At 34.0% G+C, this 12,958-nt stretch overlaps 2 protein-coding genes across 2 annotated transcripts in view; one reads left to right on the top strand and one right to left on the bottom strand.

Annotated features, from left to right (window-relative positions):
• The window catches only part of LOC149896286 (1-phosphatidylinositol 4,5-bisphosphate phosphodiesterase epsilon-1-like), a 90,137-nt gene that overhangs the window by 55,796 nt on the left and 21,383 nt on the right, over window positions 1-12,958 (top strand). The window contains exons 16-21 of the mRNA XM_090118192.1: window positions 329-451; window positions 720-850; window positions 1,299-1,397; window positions 1,801-1,913; window positions 2,124-2,251; window positions 2,626-2,770. Of these exons, the coding sequence (XP_089974318.1) occupies window positions 329-451; window positions 720-850; window positions 1,299-1,397; window positions 1,801-1,913; window positions 2,124-2,251; window positions 2,626-2,770 (739 nt within the window). The remainder of the gene's footprint in view (window positions 1-328; window positions 452-719; window positions 851-1,298; window positions 1,398-1,800; window positions 1,914-2,123; window positions 2,252-2,625; window positions 2,771-12,958) is intronic.
• On the bottom strand, window positions 3,546-12,561 carry CstF50 (cleavage stimulation factor subunit 1 Cst50). The gene is made up of 11 exons (XM_090118090.1): window positions 12,317-12,561; window positions 11,240-11,326; window positions 10,568-10,671; window positions 9,062-9,216; window positions 8,589-8,680; window positions 7,861-7,999; window positions 7,092-7,252; window positions 6,051-6,201; window positions 5,163-5,256; window positions 4,036-4,186; window positions 3,546-3,655 (listed from the first exon to the last, which is right to left on the bottom strand). Exons 1-11 carry the CDS (start codon window positions 12,391-12,393, stop codon window positions 3,565-3,567), a joined length of 1,302 nt encoding a protein of 433 aa, XP_089974216.1. The 5' UTR covers window positions 12,394-12,561; the 3' UTR covers window positions 3,546-3,564.

Raw genomic sequence — 12,958 nt, 5'->3', positions numbered from 1 at the left:
ACCTATACCTATATTTTTACAACCATCTATTTTTATCTGTATCTACATCTATACAGATCTATAGTATATTTACGAAAACATAAACTTTTTTTTTCAGACGATTCTTTTAATCACATCTAACTGTATTCCGCGTATTTCGACGATCCTAAAGCGAATTTAGAAGAAGTTCATGGGCCGTATTATGACCTCTTATTTCCAGACAGTTTACGCAAATTCATATTATGTTCGCAGTAACCAGCCATGGTTAATAATTATGGTACTACAAATATGAATTTGCCACTCAATTACGTAATCTTGAGTTGGTTGAAGTTTGAGTGTTGTCTTACAGTTTAAGAAGATTAGAAACAAGTGAACGCTTCTGGGAGAACATGAAGCATCTAAGGACGGGATCCGTTGGATACGAGACACAACTCGATTTTATGGATTTTGTCGCGCTTTTCAGGAGTTTTAGGTAAGACTTATTAGACGATTTTTTTTTGTGTCGTGTCTCTCAATGTTAGCCAGAAGGGCTTCTACATTTTAACGCGGACGCGGGGGTGAACGGAAGGTTCCTAAAGTTACACATATAGTGTATCTTTACGACTCCCAATTTAGTAATGCACTTGAAACTCCGCGAACTGTTCGATCTAATCTATCTCTCTATATCTCTACCACTACATTTATACATAGGTAATTATTATAACAAGTGTATCTTTACATCTCTACCACTCTACCCATAGTCTAGTAATGCGCTCCGAACTCCGCGGCGTGTTCGAGCAGCTCGCAGTACCGCGAACACGCGCCGCGTTGTTGGCGGCGGAACGCAGTCGCAGCTCGCCTGAACTATATGCAAGGAATGCTTGCCGTACTGGTAAGTGTGTGTGTGTGTGTATGTGGGTGTGTGTGCATGTTACAGTGTACATAAAGTTAGGATGGATAAGTATGGGTGTGTTTGTACTTACAAGCAGTATAGTGTGTGCTGTAGGATGAGTGAGAATGTACTACCACAGACTAATAATAATATACTACGTATACAAGTACTACTAATGTGAGAGTGTACTGTACATGTAGTTAGTGAACTCTTGTAGTGTCCTCCTGTGAGCACAGGCTATTTATTCGTAGCTACTAGAGGTATTAATAATCTTCTAAACTGATATGGAAACCACGTTACCTAATGTTTAAAGTAACATTGATTTCATTAGTAAAATTTTAATACCAAACATTCCCATACATTTAATAGATTTAGTTTTCAAATCACTATTATAGTTACGCTTCCATTTTATATCCCAGAAGATTTATTTTATAAATAAATTGTACAGGTCTTCTAACAAGGAATGGATCGTTAGATCTAGAACCACCTAGCGACAAAGCCAGTCGAAAGAAAGCTTTTGACGTCCTAGCAGCCGCTGCGTTACCAGGTAAATTAGACTTAATTTAAGTATTTACTTGGTACCCTGTATGACCAATTCTAAGGACCAATTCTACTAACTTCAATCAAATTAAATAGATTTTTTCAGTTTATCTGTACATTTTACGCATAACTATTTCCGGCAGAGAGGAAAACTAGTTCTTAACTATAAATCAGTTCAATTTCATTTAAATACAAGAAATATTTAGTGAACTATCATGGAACTATCACTTCATATAATGCAAATAGGAACCGCATAGAAGAAATTTTAAAAGAAATAAAATATTATATTTGAGGGAACTGTCAAGTTTGCAGATAGGAATTACGTGTGTTGCCAGGCTTAAATTACTTTACAAAAAGCTATAACTGACTATAAATTAGGCATTTTCTTTTATAAGAAAATATTTTCGCAGGTGCAAACGCAGACTTAAGTGGGAGAGTATTATCATTACCGACACTGGGAAAATTCTGCGAGACGAGACAAAATGAGCCTAAAACTGAACAGCAATTAAAGGATATTATTCAGGTAAGTTTTTAAAAGCCTCTATAATTAAAGTTTAGTTTGATAATAAGCAACAACAACAAAAAAATATATCTTATTGTTGAAACATAATTTGAAAAATACTCTTTTTACCCATTATTAAAAAAAATAGTTTTAAATACTTGCACAATAATTCATTATAAAAAATCAAAAAAATGGAATAATACATAACTAAAAGTTTTTATTATCTTGCAGAGGCACGAACCAGACCCAACGCTACGGTCTGAAAACTGTCTGTCTTTTGAGGGCTTTGTCAGATTTCTGTCTGACAAAGATAACTACGCGTTTGTACCAGAACAAAGAAGAGCTGGAAACTTTATGGGGTCAGTTTATTCAATTTATTATTTGCAATTATTTGTCAACAAAATGTATGGACAAAATCCTTGAGGGGATGAAAAAAAAAGAAATAAGTAAAATTCTGTGGCTTCAATCATCTTATTGAAAATTTCATCCAAATCTTTTTTGTTCAGCCATAATCCAAACGATGAAAATTAATCAGATCTTTATCCGACTGCGCTGCTATTTGAAACCTAACGTGTTTAATTTTAATCTTGATTTGACAAGTAATTCTTTTTTCGGTATAATATTATTAATAGGTAGTAATCTAACCATCTGTAAATGAACACTAAGTCGGTGTTTTTTCGTAAAAAAAACCATCGAAATAAATTCATAAATAAAATAGGTACATATTTCTCAGGAAACCGCCAGACGAAGACCAAACGAAGGACCTAATAAAAGAAATGTCTGGTCCTTTGAGTCAATACTACATAGCGAGTAGTCACAACACTTACTTGACTGGACACCAACTTAAAGGAGAGTCGTCTGTAGAGTTGTATAGTCAGGTAAGTGAGTAGGTAATGGCCGTTCCCAATATTCAAACTACGGTTATAGATAGACAGCTATCTCCGATAGCTACGTAAGGTTCTATCTATCGTAAGAAAACGATATTGGGAACGGCCATTACTGACTGACAGCTGTCAAAACGTTATTGGAACGCTCAAATAGACAAATTAAAAGAGAAAAATATACCTCTAGTAAGCAGTTAGTCCTCCAGACATAGTAAGCTTATTGGGACGCCAGAACAAAAAAATAGATAGCATTTTCTATCTTTGGTACTATGGTCAAACCGAAGATAGATACGATATTGGGAACGGCCATAAGTTAGTGTAGTTATACTGATGTCAGGTAAGTGAATAGGTAAGTACTAAGTTGGTATAGTTATATTGATAGTCAACTGACTCTGTTAGTCTGTGTAAACATTTATAGTCAGGCGAGTGACTATGTCAGTTGGTGTACTTTCATTTATAGTCTGGTAAGTGCCTATTTCACTTAAAACTAAGTTTGTAAACTTAAATGAATAATCAGCTAAGTGATTGTGTAATTTTTATTAAATTTATATACCTGAATCGTTTAGGGAGTGATATTATAGTCAAGTAAGTGACTTTGTAAGCTAAGACACTGTTTTGAAGTGATTATATAACCAGCGTAAGTTAAATGACTATGCTTACTGAGTAGTCTAATAAATCATTATCAATTTATATATAATCAAATCAAATGTTCTTTTCTAGGAATAAAATTAACCCTAAATAATGAGTCTATCGGAATAAAACAATCATATCAGAAAAAGTACATTTATTTAATGCGTATTACGTCTATACCAAAACCGCGCTCTATAATCGTCGCTGCAAGTTAAAAATGCCGGCGCCGTTCCCGAGTGAACGATGTACCTGCAAACATAATTTTTATATATGTATTAAAATTAAATTATAAAACACACACATTGTAAAATAAATAAATATTGACATTTTAACATTAAAAACGTATGTGTATAGGACTTAGTAGGAATGAAAATAAGTTAATCTTTCTTTAAATATATAATTAGTCAATAGTCAACTTTGTATGTTAGTCAAGTGTGTGTGTGTTGTGAGAAGAATGTATGTTAGTCAAGTAGGGAGTTAGTCAATGTTAGTCAACGTCGTAAGTCAAAAGTGTGTTAGTCACGGTAGTGTAGCAAATGTTTTCAAGTTTGTGTGTATTGTGTGAAGTATGTATTCGTTCATCAGTGTGTTAGTATGTTTGTCTGTCTGTATGTCCGTGTGTCGCTCACCGCACTGCCCCATTGTGCCCCAAAGACATCAGCTGACAACGGCTCGCACTTCGTGAATGCCAAGTGCAAAGTGAAGTTGTTGCTTCGTCCGGGAACATAACGTAGTCCTCCGTGTGATTGAATACAGCTTGCGCGAGGTGTTCTTGCTTGCCTGTTTAATTATTATTAATTATGCATTAATGATTGATACATAAATATTATGTTTTTTTCGTGAAAATTTCATATTTTCTACATATATAAAAATGAAACTCGTTCCGCGTTGTCACGGCATCACGTGTGAACGGGTGGACCGATTTCGATAATTCTTTTTTTATTATATTCCCTGAAGTACAAGGATGGTTCTTATGTAGAGAAAACGTAAATGTGTGCCACGGGCGAAGCCGGGGCGGACCGCTAGTTTTCAATAACATATAATATATTAAAATAACTTGACATTAACAATCCGTCCAACAACGACGAACAATTTTGAGGAGTATGGGGTCAAATATTAGGCTGAAATGACTGTAGCATATAATCAAAATGGAGGGATATAGATTCAAAATAAGTCAGTTATGTTGAATTTATATTTTTGGTTTTATGGCATTCAAATGCTTTTTTTCGATTCGTGATCGAATTTTTTCTATTCTTTATAAATTTATAAGTCAGTTATGCTTATAGAATTACAATTGCATAACAGATTAAAATAAAAGAAACTAAGAAAGTAGAACATATATTAATTATTACTTTATACACAACTAGCTTTCTGCCCGCGGCTTCGTCCGCGTTTTCAAAGAAAAACCCGCATAGTTCCCGTTCCTATGTGTTTATCCAAGTTACCCTCTATATGTGTGCTAAATTTCATTGTAATCGGTTCAGTAGAATTTGCGTGAAAGAGTAACAAACACACACATCCATCGTCACAAACTTTCGCATTTATAATATTAGTAGGAAGTAGGATAACTAATATGTAATTCATAAATTGAATTCACTCAAATTCATCTACTTTTTTTACTGAATAGACGCGAATTAAACCTACTTTACTTTTTTATCTTTCTACAAATTACTTTTTATCATAATTATTACAATTACTAAATTTAATTATCGTTTAATTTAAAATTTAAATAAATTTAATATAAATAATTACATACCAGTAGTCCCCGCGCCTGTATATTGTATGAGACATCTACTGCTGGCTAGTTCCCATAATTTTATCGACGAATCCATTCCGGAGGTTAGGAGGTACTGCAAACAAAAAATATTTATTAGAATACAAAAATTCTCAAACATCGTTCTTATTCATTCATTGATTTATTCATAAATTAATTATAATTATATTACATTAGCCAATTCATGTATTTTTTTTAGGATATCAATTGTATTGGCGTATTAACGCCAATACAATTGATATAGTAAGAATTATTAAATTCTTACTTCCCTTAACAAATAAAATTAATCGTTCATTCATTCATTCATAGATTATTTTATTGAAAAGAAAGAAAGAAACATTTATTTATCAAGGACAGCACAACACACACACACACACACATAGACATAAATCATAACAAGAAATATAAAATAAAAGCAGTATATTATTTTATAGTGGTCATATGACCCTGACAAAAAGGAGACAGCTCAGCATATGCTGCAATGTTCGGGAACATTGGCAGCGCTATTTTTTAGTGTTGTATTGTTACTTTATTTGTACGTACGTCAGTTAATTCCTTAATTTTAAATTCATTCGTTCTTTCAGTCATTCATTTATTCATTCCTTCATTCATTACCTAAAATTCCTTCGTTCATTACCTTAAATGGTGACCGCCTCCTTGGTACAGTAGTTGACGCGTGAGCGTAACACCGAGGGGTCCTGGGTTCGATTCCCGGTGGAGACGAAGAAAAAAAAATATGTCTCGGTCTGTTAGGATACAGAAGGCTGATCACCTACTTGTCCTTAAAGAAAATCGATCAGTGAAACAGATGTATAATGCATCTGCCCCTTACCCCACTTGGGGACATGTCACTTCACTTTCGTTCATTACCTTGCTGTTCCGTGTAAAAGCGACGGAACAAACTTCGGAACCGTCGTGCGCGTTTTTGAACGTGTTAAAACATCGATTGGACACTGTGTCCCAAAGTTTGACGGAACCGTCCGCACTGCCGCTAGCGAAGTATTTGCCGTTCGGCGAAAATCTGGAAAATAGAGAATAATATTATGAAAAAAGAGCGTGTGTGTCAGAAGTGAAACTTCCTTGGCAAGATTCAAGGTATCAAAATAAATCGTCGCTTTTATGATGCGACGGTATTGTCATGACGCGACCTTGAAATTTTAACCGCGCGCCGAATGAAGTTCACTTCAAAAATATTAATCATATTATCTATATTCTGTGCTAATATTATAAAGCTGAGTTTGTCTGTTTGAATGCGGTAATGTGAAGAACCACGGGTCCGATTTGAAAAATTATTTTACTGTTACATAGTCAATTTATCGAAGGTTATAGGGTTTCTCGATAAATGTTAAATAAAATCATGAATTTTCATTAGACTGAGTTGACTACTTACACTCTCATACCAATAATTCTATCTCTTTCGCACACTCATTCGAAATAATTGACTTGTAACACACTCACTCGAAATAATTGACTTGACTTTCACTCACTTGATAGAATTGACTTGTTTCTTGTGATGGTGCGATGGTACGGGACACACGAAGCATTGGCTTGTGGTGACGTCATACAGTCGTATTACCGGGTGCGTAGTAGAAGTATTATTATGATCTTTGTTATGATACATACTCATTTTATAGAATTGTCTCTTTTCTCGTGCCATGGCACGGGTCATATGACGTCACACAGTCATAAACGGTATCTTTCTCTCTCCTTCCAACAGTATCTAGTACGTTTTCTCTCTTTCACTCTCTCTTTCCAACACTATCTTTCTATCCCTCTCTCACACTTAATAGAATTGTCTCGTTTATCAAGCGATGGTATGGGTCATATGACGACACACAGCCATGAACGGTATCTTTCTCTCTCTCACACACTCTCTCCGACACTATCCATCTATCTCTTTCTAACACTCACTTGATAGAATTGACTTGTTTCTTGTGATGGTGCGATGGCACGGGACACACGAAGCATTGGCTTGTGGTGACGTCATACAATCGTATTACTGGGTGCGTGGTAGAAGCTATTATATGATCGCCGAGAGGATGGAAAGCCACGCATAGCACTTGTTCTGAGTCCTGTGTGAAATACATATGAATTAATAACAAAAATAAACTCATTTACATTTAAAATAAGGTAATACTTCACTATCACTACATAGTATAAAACAAAGTAGCTACCTCTTTCACTCTCTCTTTCATGTATTACATGTCTCTGTCCCTATGTCCGTTTGTATGCTTAAGTCTTTAAAACTACGCAACGGATTTTGATGCGGTTTTTTTAAATAGATAGAGTGATTCAAGAGGAAGGTTTTAGTATATAATTTATTTGGTTTTAGACAAAGCAGGCGAAGCCGCGGACGGGAAACTAGTCAATAATAAGTTAATAATTAAAAAAACACGCTTTAATGATCAACTTAGAGTAAAAACAGAGTGTGTGTGCGTGCCTAGCACACGTGTCAAAAGTGAAACTTCTTTGGAAAGATTCAAAGATACCAAAATGATCGCCTTACTCCATAACGTGACAGTATTGCCATGACGCGCCCTTGAAGTTTTACTCTCAACGCGCCTAAAGAAGTTTCACTTCAAACACTTAAAAAGTACTAACAAAAGTAAAAAAAATTGTACCTACCGTTTATTTTAAACTGAATAATAAAAAAATAAAACTAAATATCTAAAAATCTCACCGTGATAGACTTATAAGCCTTCTTAGCGGATGCCTTGGTGATATCAAAGAGCTTGATACAACAATCTCTCGACGCGGAGACCAAAATCTGTTCCCGGGGATGGAAATCCAGCGCTGTTATTTCGTCCGTGTGATCGTATCTGAGGAAAAATTGTATATTTTTTATATGTGTCGAAAACCAAATAAAATGAACAATTGATAAAACTAATATCATATAAACTATTGTAAAATAAAGTTTTAAAAACAAATTAAGCTGTGTATCACTACATAGTATAAAACAAAGTGGCTTTTTCTGTCCCTAATTCCCTATGTCCCTTTGTATGCTTAAATCTTTAAAACTACACAACGGATTTTGATGCGGTTTTTTTTAATAGATATAGTGATTCGAGTGGAAGGTTTTAGTACCTATATAATTTATTAGGTTTTAGGCAAAGCGGGCGAAGCCGTGGGGGGTAAGCTAGTCGCTCATAATATAAAACGAAAATCATATAAAACTATAATTATTCAAATCAAAGTTGCTTATTGCCATAAAAAATACTTTTTTTTGTATTTTTACAAATTCTTTAAAATATCCCTTAAAATATCAATCTTGTACTTGCAATAGAAAAAAAATATTTAAATTTTGACCCTTGACTTTTACTAATATGTATTAATTTGCGAGTAGTAAAGTACTATTACGGGTAAGTATAAAAAAATTGAATCCGTTTGATAATTAATATTAATACTCACAAAGTCCTTATAACCGGGTGGCCCTGTTGCTCCCTCCCAGGATCGACTTCTTCCGGCGCGGATTTGGCCAACATACGTTCCACGTCCAAAATCTGCGAAAAACAACATAAATGTACAGGTTTTTTATAAAAAAATTAAATTAGTTATAAAAATCAGAGCGTTGCACGTTGAACAACCTAATCAATAATTTCTATTTACCAAAAACTTGGGAATTATGGGTAAAAATGCAGGTTTTTTATGTTTTGTACTCGTAGCCAACATAATTCTGGACCGACTTTGCCAAAAAAGAACACTTTTTCTACTAATGTTACCTGTCACCAACCATAAATGTTACTTTTTTGCATTTTCCTCCAATTATAAACCTGCCTGCTTGCTAATAAAGAGTTTATTATTATTAAAAAGGTGTTATTATTCCACTTTTTTGAATTTTGTCCCCTTTTTTTGCATTTTTCCCCGATTTTTTTGTATATTACCTTAATACTCGCGTCCACACTGCCGGTGGCCACGAGTTGCCCGCACGAGCTGAACGCGCCCGCGCGGCACGCCATCTTGTGTGACGTCACGTACGCCGTTTCGTACGTCGCCGGTTCGGGCGCGAGGGACGATGCGTCCATTTCGAATTCCAAGTCTGTTGAAAATTAAATAATTTTTATATGTGTATATTTGTGAGGTTTCACTGATTTATATACTTACTAGCAATGCCCTGCGGTTTCACCCGCATAGATAGCGATATCGTGACAGTGAAAAGTCTACTATAGGTCGGACTATAAGTTTAATTTTTAATCACATGAAAATCACCTTCACCCCGTCCCGCACTACGCCTGCTCATTGTATTAAACAGTATACCTACCTACTATTTTCTGTAGATTGACACTTTTAAAAATTCGTTATATCTTTTGAATATAATATCCAATTTTTTTAATTTAAAAAGTATTTTGCTGGTATTGAAACAGTCTATAATAAAACATCATTTAATGGGATAAGGATTAATATATGTGTATGGATAACATGGTTTGATTACTGTCGGCACTTCTATTTACTTTGAAAACGTTGTTATAGTAACATAACTACTGAAGATGGACATATGGTATCGCGGACTTTCTTGTAGATATTGATCCATTCTATAATACCGTAGAACATTTTTTTGTTCTATCTTCAATAGATTCCGCAGCGCACGCGATGACAGAATTTTTATTAAGGAATTTTTTACACCTTGGGTTACATTATTGCATTTTTGGTGAGGATCTCTATTTTTTTTTAAATGCAATATAGCCTATGTTGCTCAGTGAAGATGCAGCTTTCTAATGGTGAAAGAATTTTTGAAATCGGTCGCGGACTGCGACATTTGATTGAATATAAGTTGATTTAAGAAATGTTAATTAGTAACATAATATGAACATATTATTATTATTTTACGGTAAGACTGTTACCCGATTGTCTCAATAAGTGCTATAATAAAAAAAATAACGTTTTTTATTACAGAAATCATTTACTTTATACATTTCCTAATACGATATTGGAATTATATACAATTCCGAGGAAGATTATACATTTCCTAGGATACGTATGCATTAAACAGTTTATTAAACAATATTTTATACAATTCCTAAATGGTATCGGAATTGTACACATTTTCTAGGATTTGTATACAATTCCTTGATTTCATACATTTCCGGTAACATAGATATAGATTAACGAAATTAATTTAAATAATTTGTGATCCTTTTATGCTGTGTTCTTTGTACAGTTTTGTTTACAAACAATAGAAAAAACAACCCATTAATTAATAACATACATGGTTTTTACAGGTAATGGAACTAAAAAAGAGAAATTTTCAGAAGTGAAATTTATTTGGCAAGTTTAAAAAATACCAAAATCGTCACCTTACTCCATGACATGACGGAATTGCCATGACGCGACCTTAAAATTTTACTCTCAACGGGTCTAAAGAACTTTCACTTCAAAAGTTTTAAACATACCAAACCCAGTAGTCCCCAATAGATGTTCAGCTCCACTGGACGCGGCGAGTCGATCCTTCCTATCTGGCTCATGCTGGAGCCCCACCATCATGAGGTTTAGAAGCCTGCAAATATTTAAAAGTATCGTAAAACATAACATATTGAGAGATATTTTTTTAACTCAAATCTATACTAATATAATATAGCTGAGTTTGTTTGAACATGCTAATCTCGGGAAGTACTGGTCCGATTTGAAAAATTATTTTGGTGTTAGATAGCCCATTTATCGAGGAAGGCTATAGGCTATATATCATCATGCTAAGACCAACAGGAGTGGAGCACTGCGGGTGAAATCATGGAGCACAGCTGGTACATACATGACTAACTGTGAAAGGCCTTTTCAAATAGGCCCAGTATGTTGATAGTAATACATTCAAACAATCTCAGCAATATATTATACTAGCTTTCCACCCGTGGCTTCGGCCGCGTTTTCAAAGAAAAACCTGCCTAGTTTCGTTCCCGTGACATTTCCGGGATGAAACCTATCCTATGTGTTAATCCAAGTTACCCTCTATATGTGTGCTTAATTTCATTGTAATCGGTTCAGTAGTATTTGCGTGAAAGAGTAACAAACACACACATCCTGACAAACGTTCGCATTTATAATATTAGTAGGAAATATTAACTAAATACCTGTCACTCGGTGGGCAAGGTGGATCAGCATGAACAGCTGCAGATAGTGTAGCAGCAATCGGTTGGAATCCATCGTAGAACAGCTGACTGAAAATGATAAAAAAATGAATGTATTACCCTGAAAGACAAGAATAATAATTTATAGTAGCCTTGTGAACTTGCTATACTTTTAGCTATAGGCCTTAATATGTTGAATGTTTAATGCTTAACTTGAAAACCTCGATCTAACTAAACCTACGTAATAAGTCAATCGCAATCAATGTTTACCTGTGCGTCTATATGAGTATTTTTAATAACGCATCAAAACCCACTTTATATTGTATAATTCCGGACATATATAAATTGTACATTATTATCTATACTTATATTATAAAGCTGAACAGTTTGTTTGTTTGAACGCCCTAATCTCAGGAACTACTGGTCCGATTTGAAAAATTCTTTCTGCGTTTAATAGCCCATTTATCGAGGAAGGTTATAGGCTATATATCATCATGCTAAGACCAATAGGAGCAGAGCAATGCGGGTGCAACCGTGGGGCGCGGCTAGTTTTTGTATGAGATAGTATTATGTAATTTAAATATAACAATATAATTGTATTGCAATACCTGCATAAGGTTACTAATATGTAAAAATGTATTGGTAAGCAATAAATTATTTGAATTTGCCTGTTACAAATTTCATATAACTTTATATACATAATATATAGTAAAAAGTAAGCTAGTTAAAAAAGATGTAGTTAACAGACATAATATAGTTAAAAGTAAGAAAAACGTTAATGTTTTGAAATAGAAAGAGAAACACTTTATTGGATGTAAAATTATTTTCTTGTTTGTGTCGTGTAAAGATAAAATAGAAGTAAAGTGTGGAATAAGTATACGAAATAATTTCAATGTGATAAAATTACCAAAAGTTAACCTTACTTTACACAAAAATACTACGTATTTTCCAATTTATTACGCGAAGATTTTCAATAATTATTACACCTTCATAATATCACATTTTAAAATTAAAATGTACGTTCAAATAACTTCTAAATAATAACAACGATCGTATGCAAAAACTTTAAATAAATCTTACCTGATAATCATACGATATAATAATTCCCTGTTCTTCACCACATTCCTCGTATCTATGTCTGGTGTAGCTTCCTTCATTTTTCTAAATGGAATTTATTATATTTTCTTAAATATTGAAAGAATTGCAAAACCGGCAGAAATGTTTTTATTTTCAACAAATTGACGTCCAACCAAACAACAATCTCCTTGACAGTGACGTTTCACGTTAGTCTATGGTAGTACCACAGGCTAAAAATCTGATATAGATATAGAAAACCAGTTCACGTCGGAAAACACGACCGGATAGAGACAAGTATATAACTACTTTGTACTGAGTTTAAAATAAAAATAATAATCAATAACTCTGATCATGCGCTGTAACAACATTCTATATGAATGGGTACAAATGGGTACCACGGTACGAGAAGCATTGCTACATCAGGCATGTGCACATATGCAATTTATTTTTACAGTTCAATAACACTAATCTTCAAAGGGCTGAACATGAATGAATGAACATAATCCTTTTCTCTTTCATTAAGTTCTTTGCCATGTCGATGACCTTTACACAGTTTTATAAAAATATATATTTTCATACGTCATATAGTTAGGTTCGTGATATGTATGAGTTTTAAACATTTACTAAGCATTTACGATACAATTT

The sequence above is a fragment of the Colias eurytheme genome, chromosome 29, assembly GCF_061535395.1.
Source record: "Colias eurytheme isolate Ceu_HAF_F1 chromosome 29, ilColEury1 Martin Lab GWU primary, whole genome shotgun sequence".
Classification (NCBI taxonomy): Eukaryota; Metazoa; Arthropoda; class Insecta; order Lepidoptera; family Pieridae; genus Colias; species Colias eurytheme.
This window is presented reverse-complemented; position numbering and strand designations above follow the sequence as displayed.

Coding starts and splice junctions, on each gene's coding strand:
- CstF50 (XM_090118090.1), bottom strand. CDS start 12,393: ATGAAGGAAGCTACACCAGACATAGATACGAGGAATGTGGTGAAGAAC. Junction 8,681..9,061: donor GTGTGGACGCGAGTATTAAG/GTAATATACAAA, acceptor TGTTTTTCGCAG/ATTTTGGACGTGGAACGTAT. Junction 5,257..6,050: donor CTTTTACACGGAACAGCAAG/GTAATGAACGAA, acceptor TTTTGTTTGCAG/TACCTCCTAACCTCCGGAAT.